Genomic DNA, 23,075 nt, shown 5'->3' with positions numbered 1-23,075 from the left:
AAATAGAAGTTAGAGAATGGAAGCCTTACACCCGATCTTGCGGCCTCAATGTAGCCATCAAAGGCTAAGTAGTATTATGAGGTGTATTATAGGAGTGTTGAAAAAGAACTGTTAATACTTTTTCAAGGAACATCTCATTCAGTACAAATTCATGAAACCAATAATTCAAAAGTTCAGTATTTTTGTTAACTCAAAATAGCATATAGAAAATGTAGGGTTTTGCCCTGTTTTTTGCAATTAAAAAAAACCCCAAACCCAACCCCTATTAACTGTCTACAAGTTCATTAATTTAGGGGTTATTTAGGTGTGCTTATTAAAATCTATTTGAATGCTACAAGTATCTTATAGCAGGGGAATTAAATGTCACAGATTACTAGAACAGAAGTGTCATAAAAGTCCACAGATGCTGGGTGGCCAATTTAGGATGCCAAGGTTTGGTCCAGAAAAGAATTTTGCAAACTCTCTAGCATATCTTTAGCAACTTCAGGAATTTAAGCATGAAGTTCCTGTTGGCTTCTGCTATGGAATGAAGTGGTTGCTTCTATACCAGTTCAAGCTTTTATGTTTTGTTTCCAGTTCCTGAAAATGTGCCTTTAATTTTTATAAAGGAAATTTAGAAAATGAAAAATCTGAAACAAACTGCTTTTGTTTATTTCAGGCTCATTAGTACATACAGTGAAGAAACAGTGTTTAAAGAATAGAAAACCAAGCTTTACATTTATCTGTTTTTCTTTCAGACCTTATTGTCTTCTGTTTCTTCATTCCATAAACCCCAAAACTACTGCACTGTTTTTACAGAGTGCTTTCAAATCTACTGAATCACTTTAGTGTTTGACCTGTGGTATATCAATCCAGTGCATCCCACCTGCCACTTGCTCAATTTTCTTGTCAGATCTCTGCTGGATTTTTTCCTGCCTTAACATTTTTTCCTTGTTTCTCTATAGCCTCTTTATCTTTCTGGTTATATGTCTCTTGTTATACTTCATTGCTGGCAGGGCATGAGTACTGTCTCTGCTTGCAGTGGTAACTTTTCCATGACATACAGATCATCCTGAGGTGTGCTTGAGAATCTACAATTATTAAGAACTGGGAACTTCTCATCCACATAAGGTAATGAGAGCTTTTGCAGAGCACTGCTGCAGGTACTGAAACATTTTATCAAGGTTAATTTGGGCAACGGAAGTACAAAAACATATCTGGAAAAGCTGCTTTAAGAGCATTAGGTGTACTGAAGGTTGAGGACTACCTGGATCCTTCAGGCTAATGTGAAGGAGGAGCTGGCATGCCTGAATTGCAAAGCCTTCCATTACTGCACAAGAACAGCTGTAAAATTGAGAAGGTTTTTAAAGAATCTTCTTAAAACCATGGAAACAGAATGAAGTGGATGCAGATGCACAAAAATGTCAGTTAACCAAGAGGGAATATTGTCAATAACACTGTCATTTCTAAGCTGAGGCAGCTACTGGAAGATGGATTTTGCCTACAGTTGCTGGTGTTTATTCTGTAATGTTCTTGCTTTTTTGAAGCTGTTTACATGGATATGCTTCCTTTTTACTTTTGAGCTTTGTCTGGAGCTCCATCCAATGAAAGCAGTAAATTATTTTTTTAATTTGGACTGAGTGATTGTTACATGTTTTGCTCTGTAGCAATCAGATCCCTTCAGAGGTATGAGGTAGTGAAAGAAGCTGAAAATAAGCAACCAGACATGAAGGGATTGTGCTAATTTAAATTTAGGACAAGATTATGTCATAATATGGTAAATTCCTTCACTGCAGGCAAAAATCTTATTTCCCTTTTCTGAGAAGTCTAAATTTAGCTCCTAGCCAATACAGTTTTTACTGCTTGTTCCCAATTAACAAAATAGTACATCTTTATGTAATCTTTGATGGGACTTTCATAAATATATTTAGAATGAGAAAATATTACTGCGAGATTAAAAACCCAAACCAACAAAACCCCTGCAAAAAAAGCTTCACGCGAGACCAGGCCTTATTCTAGTTAGTTTTGCAAAATAGCTCAGCCTGTCAAAAACTTCTGTGGATGCACTGGTGTTACAGAAAGACTGCTGTTCCTCTGTGTCATTTGGTTAGTGGAACAGTAGATGACATTTAGCTGCTGTTTTCTTCCAAGTCTGGAGAGAGCAGAGTATAGATAGCGAGCAGACCATTTTGTTGTTGTTTGCCTTCTGCAGTGAGTGGGTTTTGTGCAGAGGGGGGTACATTTCCAGTGGTGTGGTGCCACCAGGAGCAGTGAGTGCCTCACACCCTCTGTCCCGATCACTGTGCCACCCCCCAGCTGTGCACAGACCCACCCAACCACTCGCCCCCTCTCTGCAGGCTCAGGCGTGAGCGAGGTGGCCATGACCAGGTGCCCTCTGCTGCTCCTCTGCACAGCCATGCCACACTCAGCCACCCTGAGCTGGCAGGAATTCCTGCCTTGGCGCAGCAGTCGCAGCGAGAGTGGTGACTGTACCTTGGGGATGCCTCTGACAGCGCAGCTGAGAGTGGTGTTGTAGCCCGCGATCACAGAGCGGTTCACCAAAGGGTGGGTGAATTTGGGGGCTTCCGAGAAGTCGTGTTCTTTGTAACAAGGGGGTTTGTAAGTGGTGCCTGCAGTTCAAAGAGACGAAATAGTAAGAACTGTGTTGGCAGTTCTGCTGACTTCTGCACAATCTATCTGTCATTTATTTTGTCTGTATGATTTTAAGAAGCTTCAAAACTTTTGGCATTTGTGATATAAAAAGTCTTTAAATACATTTCATTCTAAAACATGTCTCACGTTTAATGTGTTAGTTAAGGTAAAAGGTCCTGGCAATCATGAGTTTTCAGCTTCTGTTAAAAATATGACAGCCATATGTGTGCAGAGAAAGTCTTCACCACAGACATCTTCAACTTTTAACCCCAAAATAGAAATAAAATACCACAGCTGTATTATTTACTTCAAGTAATATAGTTTAGGAAGACTCTATGATTAAATATTTTTAACTAACTTTCGTATTAGTACAGGAGATCTTCCTAGATAAAGGCTCTTTATGCTAAAATTCTTTATAAGTGCTAGTTAGTAAATAATGAAAATATCTTTAGGGATGCAGCTAGTAAAACTGTATTTTCCATTTGCCAGTGTAAGTATTCTGGTACTTAGTGGCTTTTGTGATCTTTGGTTTGAAGAATATGTTACCTGTTTTTTGGATATGGGCAGGATTTTTGGTGGTTGCAGCAGTTTCACTCAATCCACACAAATTTTCACTGAAGATTCTAAAGAAATAGTCATTTCCCATAATGAGGTCTGACACGATGCAGTTTGTGCGACGATAGTGATCAAAAACCGTGTACCATTCCTGTAACAAGACTGTACTGTTTAGAAAGATGTTGTGAGAGGTCAGGCTGGTGCTACTTTTGGTATGGAGAGAAATTTTTTGGTACAAGGAAAAGACAGGAAGACAGGTATTTAGCACTAACTTGTGAAATTGATATTATGTTGCTCCCTGTGAAGATCAGCTGATCTATTTTCTTACTTTTATATTCTGGTGGTGTGATAGGTGTATTAATGCTTCCATTTTGAGAAAAAAATTCTCTCAACTCTCTACCATATTTTAGCCATACTCCTATCTGGGGAATCTGGTACAAGATGTGTACTCAGAATACGACTGGTTAATGGGGTCTTCCATGAGAAGATATTTTCCAGTTTGACAGGCATACATACCTCTCCCAGGACATACCCTGCTATGCCTAGCATGTCACTTCAACTCTAACTCCTCCTCCCTCCCCTTCATTTTTTTGCTGCATTTATGAAAAATATAATTGCAAATAAAAAGTATAATTTCACCTTCTAAGGAGAGCTGTCTATGCAGTTGCCACCTGATACTGCACAAGCTTGGTCTCCCTTCCATTTTGTACTGATTATTTAAATTAATCTTTCACCTTTTGGAGGTTTTTTAGATTCTATTTTTCAATGTTTGATTGTCCCTGAGGTGCCACAGGACACCTTGGACATACAAATGAGTGTCATGAACTCAGTCATTTCCTCAAGTCTCTGTGTTCCCAGAGCAGGTGCTGGTTTAACTCCCTTCAAAGCCACAGACCCAGCCAAGTTCTTACCATTGTTTTTTTGTCAGCTTTCTGAACTGTGTAGCCCAAGATCTGAGCATTGCCATCGTCCTGGGGAGGTGACCACTCCAGGGCTGCATTAAATCCCCAAACATCTACAAGCTTTATATTCTGAGGAGGACCAGGCTTATCTGCAGAGGAGATATAAGAAAACATCTTAGCTTTTAGTTCAAGATTCAGGAGCCTTGTCATTTCCCCATGCAGGGGAAATAAAATAGAACCTGATAGCAATCTGTAGCATTCCATAGCAACACACTTCATTAATGTGAAGTTAAAACTGTAAACAAGAACACTGGGAAATTTTCAAATAACCTTTGAATATTCTTTAGAGAGACCTGAATCTTACGGAGAAATAGAAAACACACAAGAATTAGTTAACATCTTTAAAATAGAATAAGAAGTTTGTGTTGTTTGGATGGATGTGATTAACTCTTTAACTGCAGTTTTATTACTTACTTCGTAACCTCAGTGCAATTTCTTGGCCATTTATCTACACTGCTATAACTACCAGGGCAATGGGGTGTGTGCCTTCCAGCTGAGGAAAGCCAGCTATTTGGGAATATGCCTTTTCCCTCTTGGATCAGTGCTTGCTAGCTTGCACACTAGGTGATTTCTCTGAAATAGCTAGAAAAAGAACAAACTCTCAAAGAGATAGAGAAATCTGTGTCCTTTTTAAGATACATGGAAATATAGAGAAAAACAACATAGTATGAAATGATAATAATTTTACTTTTTTCTTTTTATACCATGTTGTTTAGTCAAATGCTGTAAGATTTAGATTAGATTTATTTAATAATATTTCTGTCTTTTTAAACTTAGGACACAAGTCCACCTTTTTGATGTTAGATTGTGTTACCCAGTTGTGGGGCCTGCTGGGGACAGCTGGATAGTTCATCTTGTTATTGAATGAAAAACAGTTCAGGATCATTCTAGACAGCTGAAAGGAAACTGTCTCCCTATTGTGTAGATAAGCTGGAAAAATTAAGAAAATGGTAAGAACCTGATGGATGTAAGTTTGAGATGAGCAAAGCACAGAGGAATGTAATTATAGGTGGCTTGTGATTTAATTCCTTAAAGAAGGATATTCAAACCAGTAATAAATTAGCCTTTGTTATTGAGGGAACTGTGACTTTCTACATCAAAGCATAATGTGCTAATTCTCTTTTTACTCACAAACTTTGGAATTGAAAAACTGTTTTATAATTAGGTTTGACCCCTACTGTCCTCCTTCAAAGGGGTGCCTACTAGAACACTGCATGATGTCTGATAAGGGATATGGAATGCATGGCTCTCATTCCACTTATCATCCTCTTTCTGCCTATCTTAACTAACATTTCAGAGAAAAATCTACCATCCTCTGTGTTTCTCAGCAGCCATCAACCAGGTAAAGCCTTCTTAAATTTTCTTCTCTGTTTGTGAAGTAGGGAATGGCAATATGTTGTCAAATGAACAACATTGCTTATGGAGAGGTGGAAATGCATTTGTTGTTAACTTGAATCACAACTTAGAAGAAACAAAATCCTAGTTGTTTTGTTAATACTAGTTGTTTTGTTAGATATGTATTTCATTTCACAGAAATCAATCAATCTATTCTGATTTAAGAGAAGAATTTTTCATACTACATACCTGTCTGTATATATGTGAAGAACAACCTTAGAAAAGGCAGAGATGGATAAATTTGCTACATGAATTTTTATGTTCTTGATATTTGTGGTTCAGTGGGATAATGCAATCTGCAAGAAGATATATCCAAAATTCCTTTGTAGAATGGTAGAATATTTCTTTCTCAGTAATAACCAGTACAACTCTAGCTTGTGGACAGAGGATGGGAAAAGTTAAACTTACTGATGCTTCTGACTCAAATTATTTTCCTCTGTAGGGCACTGTGTCGGAGTGGGGAATTATATTCTGAGGAAGTACTCTGTCTTACCCTCAGCACAAGCTCAGCTGAGGAGTTTTGCAAACTAATGAAATTTATACAATGGGAAGAAGAGATAGTGTGAATTATCTTTCAAAGATAAATTCTAATTTATATTTTCAAATAATACATGATGAGGAAAAGAATTAATTCCAGTTAAAAAAATAAAGCATAGAACTGAGGTTTGCTTCGGTCAATAGAAGTCATGATGAAAGACATAATTTACTGATTCATGCAGAGGGTGAAAGAAGTTGAGGGAACCATATTCTCCAGAGATTGGAGATATTTTCATTACCTTTTCACTTTCTAAAAGTCTTCAGTAAATACTCTATTCCCATAGAAAAAGTGCACATTCTTTTGATCTCTAGAGTAAAGGGCAACAACTGTTTTGGCAACGAGGGAAGGTGATGGCAGTAACAGAGTTGTTTCCTCTTGTTTGGAGCTGACCTGACTCATCACCACAGCAGAGCTTTTGGCTACCTGCACTCTTGCCCTACTTCAAAAAGAGATAGGTGCTGAAGCCACAAGCATTACTTCTTCATCAAGGAGACTTTTGCCAAGGGAAGTTAGCCAATGAAAAGACACCTCAAAAGATCACTGATTGACTTGTTGTGCCTCTGAAAGCCAGGTTGGCTTTTCAGCCTGCTGTTCTACAGCACCTAAAGCACCACTAGGAGTGTAAAAAGAGTGCCTGAAACACCCGTATTTCTGTCGTGCCAAGAGAAATAAAATCTGGGGAACAAAAAGTGCAGTTGACAGAATTGAGAAGAGGTAGTTCCTCTAGAATAATACAATCAAGAATCAGAGTAGATGCCCTGATTGCAGAAGTATCTGCATATGTTATAAGCCCTTTCTCTTCTTGGTCATGAATCAATGAATTATATGTATTCCCATTCATTTGAGCAAACTACTCAAGAAGTACAAAATTAATGTCCTCCATCTCTTACCTGTGTGATAAGATTAGTTCTTTTTTTCAACTCTCATTTTCTGTATTGTATAACTCTCTGGCAATGGTAGATGGATATGTTTTTGTGACTTTCTACACAAACAATTGGCAGAAGATACTTGGTGCTACGGCCTAAGAGCAATGGCCAGAATCTAGAGTCACTAACCAGTTTTAGAAAGATAAATTAGAATGTAGGGTGCATTGCTACTCCTCTTTACCTGAATCATAGGGTCAGAGAATGGCTTAGGTTGGAAGGGACCTCAAAGATCTTTCAGTTCCAACCCCATGCCATGGGCAGGGACACCTTCCAGCAGAGCAGATTGCTCAGAGCCCCATCCAGCCTGGCCCTGAGCACCACCAGGCATGGGGCATCCACACCTTCACTGGGCACTCTTGGGATTATTTTGGTTTAGCTGCCATTTACTTATTTTGCTCTTGCAGAACTGCAGTCATCCTTTCAGCAGAAGCTGCTGCTGGTATTAAGACATATTTGCTCCAATTTTTTATGTCGTTTTGTTTGCTGTTGGCACTGTTGCATACACATTCTGCCAACATAATTAATAAAACTTTAAGTAGAGCAAAGTCAGCATTTTTAATTCCAAAGCATTAGGAGGTGAGCCAAAACACGGATTCTAAAAATGTATTGATACACTGGAAGAAATTTGGGATAAAAGTGTGAAAGCGGGGAAAGAGAAATAAAAACAGTTATCAAGAATGTTAAAAAGAGTGCCAATGAGGAGAAACAGAAAAGCTCTGGCTAAACATTAATGATATCTGAATAAGCAAGATCTCAGAATATCTCTCACATAATCCCAACAGAAGTTATGGAAACTTTGGCAATGACATTGGAGAGTCAAAGAGTCATATTTCCTTCCTTAAGTACAATATGGCTATGCCTAAGAACACCAGAACTCTGAAATTCTATCCCTCTCAAAGTGATAGAAAGGATTCAATATCAAAGATTGATAAGGATGATCAAAGATATGGAACAGCATCTGTTTGAAAATAGTCAAAATGAAGAGAGTAAAACTTGAGAAAGTTAACTGAGGCAAGTGGGACTGAAGGTTATAAAATCATGAGTAACATGTAAAAGCTGAATGATTATTCATGTTTTTTTCTGATACAAAACTGTATGGATGTCAAATGAGATTGTCAGGAGACAGACTTAAATCAAGACAAATAGGTATATGTCATTAAAATGAGATTCCTTATAAAAGGATGTTTGGATTCTCAAACTAGACCTGGATTAAAATATAGACTGGATAAAATTAGGCAAGAAAAAGATCACTAAAGATCACAAAATAGCTATGGAACACAAAGAATATCCCTCATCCTCTGAAGGTCTCTAGGACACAGATAATTTCAAGGTGGGAATGTAGTAGGAAAATAAGGTCACATGCTCTTTGTCCTACCATCTGCAACCAACCATTGAAGGAGAAGGGATTCTGAGGGAGGTGGACCTTTGGGTTGCCTCAGTCTGGCCAGTGTTTTGTTTTGCTTGATCTGCTTAATTCTGATGTTGTCAGGATCTTACCTATGATTTGTATTGTTATTGCAACTTTATCAGACATGTTTTCTATCTGAAGAGTGACTTCATATGCTCCTGAGTGATGAAGCTCTGCTTTTCTGATGAAAAGGATTGTGTCCGTGCTGCTGTTCCGAATTCCCACATCTTTGGAGTCTAGAGTTTGACCATCTTTCAGCCAAGTGATTTTGGGTCTTGGTTTACCCTAAATAGATGAAAAAAATTTTTTTTGAGGCTTTAGTATTTCCATTTTTCTCTTAGCAATAATTCTAAAGGCTTAATATGATACACAGAGTTGAGATAGTAAACTCTATAAATACTTGACAATTTCTGTTTTCCTCCAGACAAATATTTGCTACCATCTGTGTGGTTTAGTGGCACCATGCTCTGAGGATGCCATTTAGTTAGAGACTGAAATGATACTGAGAACAAATCCAGAAATACTATACATGTGCCGGGCTGGTACCCTTTCCCAGGCATCAGTGAAGCCAACAGGTGATCTGACTTATTCTGATTGTTATTAGCAGAATCTTTACACACCTGAGGACTTTATTAGCTTTGCTCCCCTTCTCCTTCCTTTCTTAAAATGTTTTGATGCTCTGTCCCCAGGCATTTTAAAGATTTTTTGAAAAATTATTGTAATCTTGCAGTCTTGGGAAGTGAAATTTACTGTATAATTCTTTCTGCACTGCAAAATGATTTTGGTGACTGTCAACCTAAGCAGTCAGTGTTGCTGCACCCATGGGAGATGGCATTGTGGAATCAGTGAGCTATCAGTGGCGTGCACCGCTCTCATCCAGCCATTTCCAGGAAAAATGGTAAGTACTATTTAGTTCTTCAAAAGTTATTGGGGTGCTACTTCCACAGTACAGCTCCAAACAAGGAATCCCAAGAAAACAGAAAATGGCCATAACATATTTATTAAATGTATTAATACTTAATCCAACAGAAAATAACTCAGTGGGGGGTTTTAAGTTTCTGCCAGATTACCAAGGTGAAACAGAGCAGCCCAGGCCTGGAGTAGTTCAGAGGGGTGGGGAGGGAAAGTGGGACCTTGCAGGGTCAGCAGTCAGCTCTGCCAGGCTGCCCTGAACTGGAGCCCAAGGCACTGAAATGGGGACACTGCCTCAGGTAAACAGCAGAGAAAGCAGCTCTGGAAGGTTCCTCAAACCACTGGAAAGACTCTCTCTCACTCTGAAACACTGTATCTCTTCCCTTAGCCTATAGAGGGAGATTAAGATACTCAGACTCTTTGTTTTGGTGCCTAAAGGTAGACAGAATAATAATGAATATTTGTGCATTGCTACACCTTTATTTCAGGTTTGTCTGGTATTTGCTCAGAAGGTCTGTGTACCATCACTCTTTTTTCCAGTGGTATTAGGAAAAAAACTTCACCTTTTATAAGAGTCAGGCCAAGATCTGTCCAAAATTATGCTTAAATGTTGTCTAAAAGACCTAGAAATTGCCATTTGTTCATTGATGCTCTTTTCTCTAACTCATCAGATATATTGTAGTTTATTTTACATCAGGGCTGATAAACACCTTGAATGAGCTATGGTTTTGGATCTTGCATTCTCTGATAAATTATTTTCCTACAGCCTTCTGCCAAGGAGCATAGTTAAGAGCACCTCAGGGCTGAAATAATAGATACAAGATAGTTTTTTCCTGTTCTAGTGTACCTGTGCCCTAGTCTCATTTCAGAGAACCCTCACAAAAACCTGTTAGAGCAAGAAATGGCTTCCTCTCTTCAGCTAGAATGTATAGTAGAAATTCTGGAATAAGTGAAAGGGTTTGGGTTGGGTTTTGTGTTTTATTTTCCATATCTGGTTATTGGTGAAGAGGCCAAGAACTGACTCTATTTTACTTCCCACATATGGAATGCCTCTATTTTAAAATGATATGGAGATCCTCCTTGAATAATTTGGCTAGGGAATGCTTTCAAAATAAATATAATCTGCCTAAATAGTATAGTTCTATGGACATTTATTTAAATTTCTACTTTGCCAAGACAAATACTTGACAGGTTTTCAGACTGATTACAAGGTTGTTGCTGCTGGTGTTCTAGTGTGGTTGATCAGATATGTTCACTCACAGCTCCTCCTTTTCTGAGGTGCTGCGAGAGCCAGTGAAAGATTGCAAGTGTTCAAAGTGTTGGTTTTCATATACTCTTATATTTATAGACTGTGAAAAGCATAATCAGATAGAAAGCATGTTCCTAATACATATGTCAGAGGATAGGATTTCTGCAATGTGTAATAGATAATCTGAGAGAGAACAGTGAGTGACAGAGTGGCTAAATAGCACCAGAGAAACTCAGAGAGTTCACAGCCAGTGAAGAATGAATTTAAATGCTCTTAGATATTTATATTCACACATTTATGATGGACAAAAAGACTTCTCAGTACTACTGTGAATTTTATCCATTAATAGCACATAATACCCCTCCAATCATGTGCCGCATAGTTAATTTTGAGGCAAGAATGTGTTGATTCTCTTCCTTTCACCAGAATGTTCCACCTGCTTAAAGCACTCCACCAAAAAATGTTAGCAGCAATGTTTTACTTTCTTTTCAGGACGTTTTGATCTAAAGGTTTAAATAGGTCTGCCAGTAGCATTAAACCCAGAATACCTTGACAATGTATTTCACAGAGTTTTACTGTAGTGACCACAGAGGTCGCAGGAAAGGTTGCACAGAGACTGTAAATAGTAGAAAACACTGACTTTCACTTTCACTAGATACCAGATTCTGTATTTATTTAGGATCTTCTTCTGCAATAGAAATGGCCAGTGACTTAAAATTTTTCAAAATGCCAAGGGAAAAGTTCTTTTTGATTTGCTTTTTTTGAACGGTCATCTGTATTACATATTCCAAATAGCTATAGCCACAATTCTTAATACTGTGAGAGCTGCAATTCAACACTATGAAAACTTTAATTCATTCAAAAAAGTACTTCTTGAATTAAAGTCTTCTGGCTTTGTTCTCAGAGTAAAATCTGGTGTTGCTGGATAGATTTTAGCTTTTTTTGTTACCCTTACCCTTTAGGAGACAAGAGCTTATACCAACACATGATTCGTCAGTCGGGTACTCAAATCACGTTTTGATCAGTTGGTTCAATTTGGCCAAATTTGCCAGAGCACCTGAAGTCACTAAGATTAGCTTAGTACAGTTCTGCAAAAGATTGATGACTGGGGGAAATGCCAAAACCTCAGTTAGTGTCCCCACTAAGAAAAGTCAGGGAAAGCTCAGTCTTTTAACTATTTTGTTTGGCAACAGCTGTATGATGAGGCAGGACTAAGTGAAGCTCTGGATTAGTTTCCACATGCACTTAGCCTGGCCAGGGAACTGAGGACGTGCCAGTGAGGGGAGGAGGGCACAGAACTGGCAAATCTCTGGGAATATTGCAGTGAGGCTGCTCTCAGCACAGGAGGTGCTGCATGTGCTGGGACAGTGGTGATATGGGGCTGTCATGGTTTATTTAGCACCTCCCTCCCTGGCAGAGTCTTGTGGGGAGCAGAGAAGGCCTTGACTCTGTGTATGCACTGCTCTCAGCAATGGCTAAAATACCCCAAAATTATCAATACTCTTTCCAGCACTAATTCAAAACATGACCCCATAGTAACTTCCATGAAGAAAATTAACTGCCCAGCCAAAACCAGCACAAGGGGACACAAGACACAAATCTCTAAAATGCTAAACTTTATTCCCCTGCTTATGGGACAGCTTGTCAAATTTGTGCAATTTTTCTTCAACTTGGATATCGAAGCAGGAAAAATATCTGTTTATTTTAGGGTTTTTTAAAAATAATTACATAACTCAGAAATAGCAGATGTACAAATCTTGAATTTTGTGTGTGGCTACACATCAGTAAAAAAGTCATTTTAACAATCTTGGAGATAAGAAATGTGAAAGAAAAAAATGCCTTATGATTATGCTGAAATAATTCAAGCATGCAAGTCAAGAAAGCTAACCATGAGCGTGCAATTGTGTGCTGATCAGATATATCTCTGTGAAAAAGCAACTTTTCATGTGACCCAGTGACCATAGTGCTAAAAGACATGTACCTTTAAGTTTACATAAATTTTTTCTCTAATAATTTTTTTCCTGCTGATGCTACTCAAACAAAAAAATACAGATGATGTGTGGTTATTTGTCTCCTTTGTGGAAAAAATGTTTTGCATATCTCCAGCATCTTTTATATGGGAATTTCAAAGCTCTTCACTAATAACAGGATTACGTTTCCAGAGATGTCAATCCTAGACTGTAGAGAAATTTCAGTGTATTGAAGTTTTTACTGAGGACTTGATTAAGTGATGTATCTGTTATTACTGAGGAAATCTGTGTCAGAGCCAGAGTCTGTAATTTACAATTTCTTTTGCTATTTCTCCCTTAGGAAACCATTTCCTTACACACATTAATTCTTGCACTCTATTGATATTATAGTCATGCATCTGAAAAGAGGCATGTGGGGTTTTAGAAACAGTCAGATAGTTGTCTGTACAGCTCTAGAAAATGCCAAGATGAGGTAACTGGTCAGGTCAGTCTTTGTGTATATTTTAGCAATTTTGTGCGTCCCTTAGTGAAGTGTAGTTAAATACATGCACCCTTGATAATCCTCAGCAAGCTCTGGTTTTTATACCTTCATGCACAGTAATGCCCAAGGAGGTTCTTATACACACGCTCAGGTTCTGCATCCCAGGGCCAACTGGGGTCTTCTGTTTATGTGCAAACTCTACTTTTTGCAGTCAGCCTTTCAGAAGTTAACACACACACTTTTGCCAAAGAAGTTGCCCAGTGACATCATATGCCTTGGTTCCAGAAGAGTAATTTGTTGGATTCTTACATTTTTGTCTACTTCTCTCTAAGGTGCCTCTCGTGCTCAGTAAACAGGAATGGGCTTGCACTTACTTAGACCACTTTTTTCTTCTTCCCCAAAAGGTGGGATTAAGGAAGGAACTCTGACTGTAAAAAAAAATTACTGAAAAAAAGAATGATTCCCTCCCTTTCTCAATTTTTTGAGAAGGTTTCATGAATCATCAGCCATATTTATGTAATTCTGCTTAAGCAGTAAGTTATGGGAACTTACATTAAGGAAATCACTTTAGGTAAGTAATAATAAATAACCATGACAAAATAGAAGCTGATACATACCTGAAAAGGGATCACAATATTGATTGTTTCACCCACTTTCTTCACCAGAGTCTGTCTGAGGTGGCGTGGCAGCCAGAATTTGGGACGCTCTGCAGTTAAGCATTAGCACACTAAATATATAACTTTTGATAATGTGCAACATTATTTATAGCAAAAATAAGGCAATGAATAACTTTAAGCATAAGAAAATTGTGGAAGTACTGTTTATACTTTTAGGGACTAGCTCAGTCTCTCAGTAGTTTCAAAAGTATTTGTCTACTGGATAAAAAGTTATTATAATCCTAAGTCTCAGTTATATATTTACGTCTGAGCATGTTTTCAGTGACAGCAGCATTATGAAAACATGTCACATCTGAAATGCGAATTTGGGTGGCTTCTGTTGGATGTGAGACTTCTATATGGACTTTGTTTCTTTGGAAAAATTGTTCAGTTCAGTAGAAAGGATGGGACAAAGGATGTATTGAAGTAAAAGTCATGATAGATTATGATTAGCTATTGCTATATTGCACCAGCTTGTAAATTGCCACTGGGAGATATTTATGGACATACTCAGAAAGCACAGCAACTGATGGATTCCTTTATCTTGCTTTATCATTCAGTTACAGTTCTTTCTTTGAGATGGATGTAGTGGAATCTTTGTAGCATCTTACTTTCACTAACGAATAAGGATCTTACTGCATGTTTTTTTCATTGGTCTCTGCTTTCCTCTACTTCACTGGAAAGCTTTCTAGGCTCTCCTTTTATCCTTAGTCTTTCCCCTATTATTTACAGAAGGAATTTCTTAACATACAGTTGGAGTATCTGTCTTCATGACCATTTGGTATTGAGATGCATTAAACTTTGTTTTATTTACATTGGCTCAGTTTACTGCCAGTGAGACTCTGGCAGACACTTTGTGTGAGCCAAGTTTGAGGAATTCACTATGAGCAGCTCTTGATGTCTTTTGGACTCCAGTCAAATGAATTTTAATCTGCTGCTGTTGGGTGATACACAGGGTGGAAATTAATAATCTGCGACAATGAAGTAAATAGATCTCTTGCCATAACAAACACAGTCATTTTGCAGTAATACAGCAGCTTTTCAAGCAGAGAGATAAATATTAAATAAATGCTTCTTAAATTCTGACAGTGCCATTGCAAGAGGTGAAATGTCCATATTTTGAAAGTAAGAAGTAGAATTTTATTTTAAGAGCTATGCTTTACAAATATAAGACCTGGGTGCTGTAGAGCTGTTCTCAGAGTCAGAAGACACTGGGCACCTAATCAAAGTGGAAGAGCAGTTTGTGTGTTATTCTCAGATAAAGGCAGAATTTTGGCCAGAGGAAATGAAGAGTAAGATTTATTCAGTATAGATACTCACGCAGGATCTCTTGAACAGTAACTGGCTCTTTTATTGTTGCTGCTGCACTCTCACCAGCCAGGTTTACAGCCTTGATACGGAAATAAAGTTTGTCCCCTGTGACCAGATCTTTAACCAGTGCAGACGTGCGCTCGGTTAGGCCAGGAAGGGCAGGAATCCATTCTGTAGCTACAAGTACAGTATGTGCATATTGCAATAATACATTATTTTTCCAAACTGAGGCCTTGTTTGCAACTGAAAGAAAATTTCTATTGGGATAAAATGAACTCAAGTTACAGCACCATAATTAAAAGAGAACAAAATAAGTAGGAAGGAGAACTCTGGATCAAGGAGATTTGTTTACACGTGGAGTTAAGCAATCTCTAGACTTGATTACTCAAAATAGCTGGAGATAAGGGAATCATCTTTGGGTAGTTCCTTCAGCATTTTGTTTTATAGAGCTTTGAGCTGTGGGATTTCTTGACATTTATTTCACTACATGGGAATGGGGAGAACTTTGGAAGTAGCTTTAGCAAGAAAGTGAAGCCTTAATTGAATTTTTTTTCTTGGAGTAAATATACCTTCTGTGACTGTCCAAACAGATCAGTGAGAGCCACATATGCTGAAAACAATAGTAGAGCACATAACTGTTGGAATTTATTGTTTAATTCTCAATTGACACAGTAGAACAGAATTCTTAGTGCTTCCTTATTATAAAGCATAGAAATATGACTGAAAAATCATTCTGCTCTGACAGTGACAGAGATTCTGGTAATTCTATAGTGATGTCTCATTAAAGACTCTAAATTATTTCTGCATAAATTATGCCCTACAAACCCCCTAGTTTAGATTATTTGGCAATCAAGCCTAGTGTCAGGGAAAATGTCAATATTGAAGTGACTATAAATTTGTTCTCAGACTGGTGACATAAGCATTATGTTGTAGCATCACAGAACACTGAATTTTGTAGATATGGTGCTGTTACACTCTTTATTACCAGTAATGGTATTAAATGAGGTAAGGTAATGGTTAATTTAAAGTTTGACTGATGTTGTCACAATCATGTTATTTTATGTGTTTTAAGGAATATGCAATTCATGAATGATACACAAGTATAGGTGGGACTATAGAACAGTAATGATATTTTGTATTACTAATGTTTATTAAAGCTTATGATGATTGTGAAGATGACATTATGGATGTGATTTCCATGGTTTTACGGTCACATCGTAGTTAGTATGGTGATGGTTGGCAAGGATGGTAGACACAGATTAGAGTAAAAATTTGGTCATGCTGGACATGGTTAGGTTGTTGGTAGTGTATTGGGGTGAAGTTATTGCAATTGTAGCATTTTTAAATGCTCTGTTGCTGCTGCCTAGTAGTCATGCTTACTTACATCCATCTTTGCAGTATTCCACCATGTAACCATCTAATCCCCCAGCCCCAATCCGCTCAGGGGGCCTCCACTTCAAGGAAACAGTGCTGTCAGAAACATCCTCCACTGTGAAGTGGGTTGGTTCACTTGGAGGAGCTGTAAGGAAATACAGACAAGTAGATTCTGAGAAATAGCAATACATCTATGAGAATTCGAAGGCTATACAAGGAGTAATTAACCACTGATTTATGTACCACTGTCTATATTAATAAAATAAATCTGAAGCTGAAGCTCAGTTGGAAAGTGTAACACCTACTGCATCATTTAATAAAGACACAGCATAAGATTCCTATAATAAGAAGGGGAACAAGATAGTAGTTCCTATTCACAGATGCTCCCTTATGAAAAAAGCCACTGGAAAAACAAAGACTTGTAGAAGGGAGTCAAATTGTCATCATAAGTCTGCAGAGATGTTTAAAAATGAAAATATATACCTTTTATATTCTGTACTTACACCCTGACTGTAACTGGACAAAATTTGCATGGTCAAAGAAGCAAACTGACAGTGGCTGAATTTCACTTCACTCATACAGTGAAGAAAATGACCAAAAGTTATGACTGCATGTTTTGAGAAACACTACTTCTGATTTGTGCATATGTAACAGAGACATACTTGAGAAAAATATTTTAGGGATAAAAATTTTTGGATTAGATACAGCTTTTTAATATTTCTTCAGAACAGGTGTGTCATGGCTTTTTATAAACCCACAGTTCAGAAAGACCACTAGCTAAATTCAGTCCTCTGCTGCATGACTATTTTCTACTAATTTAAAATAATCAAGAAAAGCCCTTACTAGAGGATCCAAAATACACATAAATGTTACTGTGAATTAGTTTACATCAAAAAGCAAACAGAAAACAACTTTTTCAAAATAACATTTAGGGTGCAGGACCATAAAATTTAGTATACATACCATAAGAGCAATCATATTAATGATTCTATTTGGCATAATCTGTGTATTTTTGTATTATAAACTGAACATCAACTGAATATGCATAATAGATTTACCAAGGTAAGTTAAATACAGGTTCACATACTGTGGAACTAACTGAAATCAGTCTTAGTTCCCAAAGTTATTGTTAAAAAAAAAAAAAAACACCACCAAAAAATATCACCTAATTTCATGTCTGTAACTGTCAAAAATTTTTGTATTCATGTGGTAGCAAGGACAGCACACAGGAGGAAACGCAATTGGGAGCATACACAGCCACACAGTACACGATCAAAACCCCAAACCTCTTCTCTGAAGAAGTAAGTGTGAACTTTATCCTTAATCAAGTAAAACTCTGCCTATCCCATGAAAACTTTGGACCTTTTTTTTCAGTAGCTCCACTTGATGGTTCTTGTTTGACCTCTTTTGTTGCAGACCAGCCGTTGTGAGTTTGAAATCCAGAATTAAGAGACCCTTCTTGCAGTTCAGCCTTCCCTTCTGACTCCTTCACTGCATCATCTGCTTTTACATGATCTCCGTCAGCAGGCTGCCCCCCTTCGCTGTTATTTGTAGATTTAGAAACTCTAGTCATTTTAATCTCCAGCTATTTGTACTTTTGTGGGTCTTCTCCCTAAAAGTCTTAGCAGGCAGGCTTCCTGAGGACTCCTTTAGTTTGCTCCTTGCTCAGGGACTGCAGGAGACACTGCACTGCTGTGTTGGGAAGGATTATTTATAGAAAATCATTCCTCAAATATTTTCTTAATCATCTATCCTTTTAGCTGTGGAGAGGGCTGGGATTAAGGGAGCACTGGACGGGATACTGTGATATTTGCACCCATAAGGGAATGGGAGAAGCCGAGAGGGACAGGGAAATCTCTGTCAATTAGTTCTCCTCCTTTTTTCAGATCCAGCTTGACTCTCACACTTCTAATTATAACAACTAAAATTTCATCAGCAATTTCATGAAACTGGAACCTCTGTGCTCTTCAGGAAGAGGAATGAGAGATAGAGGAACATTACAAAGGAGAATGTTGATTAAATATAGAATATAGAGATGGCTGATAGCCTCTTTCCTGACACATTCTTTTAGCTGTAAGAGCAGTTGAAGAGAAGAGATCAGAATTGTCCTGTCTTGGTTTTATCCTAGAAATACCATGGAGTATCAGAACTCACCAATTGGCATGAAGGGTTGTGAGGCAGGGCTGGGCCGGGACATGCCAATGGAATTCACAGCATAAATCCGCATCTCGTAAACCACTCCTTCAATCATCCTCTTGGCCTCATAGGTCAGCTCCTTTAAAAGGTCAAAGTTCAGCCTCATCCATCGATAGCTCTTCTTCTTCTTTCTCTCTAAAATATAGCCTGGAAAGGACAGCTGTTATGTGGTAAAAGAACTGGAAATTGTTATCTCACATGCAGGAAAAAAGAAGATCCTTTTAAGTGAAGGAGAAATTTCCTTGAAATGTCTAAGATGTGGCATGGAGTTAAAAAATTAATTTATTTCTTTTATTCTGCTTCAATTCACGAACCTTGACTAACAGCCTAAATCCCCCACAAACAATTAATTGGATGAACAGTTTGAAAATTACTTTTATTTTAAATTAATGTTTTATCAAAGAACTGATGCTAGATCTCTGTATTCTTTGCAAAGTGATGGAAATGCAGAATGCTTCCCAGACAGTGCAGATCTCAGGTTGCTTCAGCCCTACAGTGAGTGAGATACTGCCACTCACCATTTTTCTGGCTCTGATTTCCTTGGGAAGGAAAGAGAGCCTGTATGATAGCGGAGAACAAAGAGAGTCGGGTGCACTGCAGACCAAATCTGCAGTACAGCTTAAGGTGTCATCTGTATGCCTGGAATCCATGTCTTAGCACTTATCCAGAACATCCATAGCCTTTCCAACACTACCATGCTGTTTTCCATAATGACTAAGTGAGGCTGGATTATCAGTATAAAAGATAAACTTCTCATTTCCCCAAATTGGGAATGGAATCTGTGATTCCTGATGCTTAATATGGAGGATGGTTGTACATCACATTGGAAACATAGATGTCAGATATTTTCCAGTTGACCTGCTACAAGGACTACTGAACTGTTTCTTTCCATTTAGCTATATTAATTTCTGCTGCTTCTCTGTGTTGCAGATAAGAGTGACTGAAAGGGATCCACATAAGCTTCTTTCAAACAAACTTTGCTGTGAAATCTTTTAACTACAGAATGAATATCAGAGAATAGTGATGTACACATGCCATGTATCTGAGCGTATTTTGTGGATGTGCTCCTACCCATGGACTGCAGAGGTCTGTACAGATGTCTGTAACAGGGGGCAGCTACAGCAGTGTGAGTCCACAGCAAGGACTTATAATTGAGCCATGCAGGAGAATGATTCTGTCCCTGCAGCTCACCAAGGTCAAACTTGGAGAGGTTCCTTTGGTAAACCTGGGAAGTATGATTCACACTTCAGGTGTCTCCAGGGATAAGGAGAATGACAGGCGCATTTCATTTACTGGCATGCTGTAGGCACAGACACCACAGCAGCCTTTCCTGTCAATGCTGAAATGCAAGAAGAGCATGGGAGTCTACAGAATGTTCTGGGAAAAGAACAGTGGAAGTATCTTTAAGCTGACAGGTTGTATCATCACTTTAAATGCATGAAGATGTACTCCTGGCATACTTGTTTTCAGTAACTTTCAGAGTTAAATGATGTAAGCGATGAACCTATGGCTCCTTTGGCACATTGCTGTTTTTCTCTCTCTCTTCAGTGGGGTCTATGAAACTGAGAGAAGTTTCATCAACTCAGTTTCTGGGGTTTTTTTTGCTTTTATAGATAACCAGTGTTAAGCACATAAGTGTCAAAATGAAGAGGTTTGCAATTAAAAGAAAAAACAGGCAGAAAGGAGGTAAAATAATACTGGTTGTATTGGTGACATTTGGTAAAGCAGATTATTTTCCCAAATGCGTGAGAGTTAAAGATACTGTTTTAGTAATACAAAAAGCACACAAAATCCCAGGAAAGGTGAAGATGGGGTGTGAATTTCTTTTTTATATCTGTTGGATATAGCTAATAAAGACTGTATCTGACTGCCTACAAAGCCATCTGTAACAATATGAAGACAGATGAGAATGAATATGCCTTTCTCCCCTGCCTTCCTGACTTGTTTAAAGCTCTGTGTGAAAGGTTAGTGCTGCATCTCAGTTTTCCTCTCCCCCTGCTGCAAGTGTTTTACTGGAGCTCTAGCAGTAGTGCAGCTCTGTGCTACCTGAAGGAACCTCCTCAGGTAGTGTGAAGGGTTGTTACTGGAACATCAACAAAATCCTTCCTTTGACAGTGAAAACAAAGCAAAGAATTTTTCAAAATATGTGCCCTGAAAACCTTACAAAACAAAATCATAGCCTCTATTTAGTCAGTGAGGTGGGGGTTGCCTGTGGTAATGACACAACTACTGGTAAATGTCTTTGCATGTAATATTTTGACTTCTTGCTTGCTTCCTGTCAGAATAGATGAAACCACAAAGCACTGGCCCAGTAGTTCCTTGTTTATTCCTGCACAGGTAAATTATTTGATTTAAATGAGACAGACCTTTTGGAAATGAATGAAGTCCAGACATCCAAATGCAAATACAAACTCCCCTCTTCCAGATACTATTCAGGGGATTAAAAGAATTTTAGACATTTCTAGCTCTGCCATCCCCATGGGAGTCCATATAGCTTTCAATGTATATTTTTTTCAAAGAAACTCAAGCTCCAGAGATCTTTATTAAGCAAATTGCTAGATATGGACTCCAGAGGAGTTTTTTTCCCTAAAATTGGTCAAGACCCTGCACTATTTTCTTTTTCTTCTGAGGATCACAGAGATTTCTGTCTAAAACTTACCATGCTCGGTGCAAAACTCAAAATGGCATCAGTGATAATCTTGATTGTGCCTGCTGATTTCCTGCATCACATGATAGCTTTGCATTCTAGTTTTTAGTGCAGGTTTTAAGGTCACTAAAATGACTGAAACTGTTTTATGACCCATTGTTTTATATGAAGTAGATTTATGAAGCAGTTTTCCGCTATAAAACATGTATTACATAAGTGCCTGAGATTACAGATGTCTGGAGTTGATGACTGAGGCGGCCACAGATCTGTTTGGATATTCCTAGGTAAGCACAAAGGCCTGTACACTGACTTATAATTTCAGCCTTGAATGAGGATTGTTAGCTTTAGCTATTTTTCATCTCACCTTTTCGTGCTTTGGTAACTTGTTTGCTGAAATACTTCTCTGCCTCAAATCGCACAGGCAGGGGGCACTCTCTGCTCAAAATTGCAGGCCCGGCCCTGGGCCGGTTTCAAGGTTCAGTGCCTGAGCGTCAGCCTTCCTTGTCTCTAAACAGAGAATCCCTCTGGGCCATTTCAAAGGAGCAGCAAAGAATATGTGCCAAGCTGCAGGGGACTTCATGTGTTTGCACTCTTACCGAGTACTGGTTGCCCACCATCGTATTTAGGGGGTTGCCACTGCACAGTGCAGTAATCTTCTCCAATGTTGCTGATTGTGGGAGCTTCTGGAGGGTCAGGAACATCTGAAGAAAGGGTGAGAATGAATGAGAGTTTTTATTGTTTCAATTTCTTTATGCAAGTAAATTAAATATTTTTACCAATTTTTTTTTTTTTTCCTGTGTGATATTGATGTAATGGTGTCCCCCAGGAATCAGTGTTGGGCACAATCCTTGTTCAATATCTTGAGTGATGATCTGGATGAGGGTATTGAATCTATCATAAGCAAATTCATGGATGACACCAAGTTGGGTCTGAGTGTCAATTTTCTGGAGGGCAGGAGGGCTCTGCAGAGGGTCCAGGACAGGCTGGATTGTAGGCCAAGGCCAATGGCGTAAGGTTCAACAACATCAAGTGCTGGGTGCTGCACTTCGGCCACAATAACCTCCTCCTGAACTACAGGCTGCAGGAAGAGTGGCTGGAAAGTGGTCCAGTGGAAAAGGACCTGGGGATGCTGGTGAACAGTGGCTGAATGTGAGCCAGCAGTGCCCAGGTGGCCAAGAAGGCCAATGGCATCCTGGCCTGGATCAGCAACAGTGAGGCCAGCAGGACCAGGACCGTGATTGTCCCTCTGTACTCAGCACTGGTGAGGCCACACCTGAAGAGCTGTACCCAGCTTTAGGCCCCTCACTACAGGAAGGACACAGAGGGGCTGGAGCACATCCAGAGAAGGGCAGTGGAGCTGGAGAAGGGTCTGGAGCACAGTCCTATGAGGAGCAGCTGAGGGAGCTGGGGGTGTTTAGCCTGGAGAAAAAGAGGCTCAGAGTGACCTTATTACTCTCTACATCTCCCTGAAAGGAAGGTGTAGCCAGGTGGGTTTTGGCCTCTTCTCCCAGGCAACCAGAGCTGGGATGAGAGGACATGGGTTTAAGCAGCACCAGGACAGGTTTAGGTTAGACAATAGGGAGAAATTCTTCGCAGAAAGGGTGGTTAGATATTGGAATGGGCTACCCAGGGAGTCACCACTCCTGAAGGTGTTTATGTAAGGACTAGATGTGACAGTCAGTGCCTGATCCAGTTGACATGGTGGGGTTGGACTTGATGAGGTCAGAAATCTTTTTCTCATCCAAATTTATTATCTGATTCTGTGATACAGCTTTGTCAGATAGCAGCAGTAGGTACAACCACATTGTGTTAACTTAGTCTAAAGGGAATCCTGCTCTTTGATGCTTCTTTGTTAGGTTGATTT

General features: G+C 38.8%; 1 protein-coding gene across 1 annotated transcript in view; it reads right to left on the bottom strand.

The window, feature by feature from the left end:
- MYBPC3 (myosin binding protein C3) overlaps positions 1–23,075 on the bottom strand; it is a 59,082-nt gene that overhangs the window by 266 nt on the left and 35,741 nt on the right. The window contains exons 23-31 of the mRNA XM_054275567.1: positions 21,808–21,912; positions 18,523–18,711; positions 16,379–16,513; positions 15,004–15,171; positions 13,645–13,733; positions 8,505–8,700; positions 4,098–4,237; positions 3,178–3,337; positions 2,473–2,609 (exon numbers count right to left, since the gene is read on the bottom strand). Coding sequence (XP_054131542.1) covers positions 2,473–2,609; positions 3,178–3,337; positions 4,098–4,237; positions 8,505–8,700; positions 13,645–13,733; positions 15,004–15,171; positions 16,379–16,513; positions 18,523–18,711; positions 21,808–21,912 — 1,319 coding nt within the window. The remainder of the gene's footprint in view (positions 1–2,472; positions 2,610–3,177; positions 3,338–4,097; positions 4,238–8,504; positions 8,701–13,644; positions 13,734–15,003; positions 15,172–16,378; positions 16,514–18,522; positions 18,712–21,807; positions 21,913–23,075) is intronic.

The sequence above is a fragment of the Melozone crissalis genome, unplaced genomic scaffold (assembly GCF_028551555.1).
Source record: "Melozone crissalis strain CALT ecotype California unplaced genomic scaffold, PUWL_Pcris_2 ptg000018l_1, whole genome shotgun sequence".
Lineage (NCBI taxonomy): Eukaryota > Metazoa > Chordata > Aves > Passeriformes > Passerellidae > Melozone > Melozone crissalis.
Note: the sequence above shows the minus strand (reverse complement) of the source record. Positions and strands in the feature narration are given on the sequence as shown.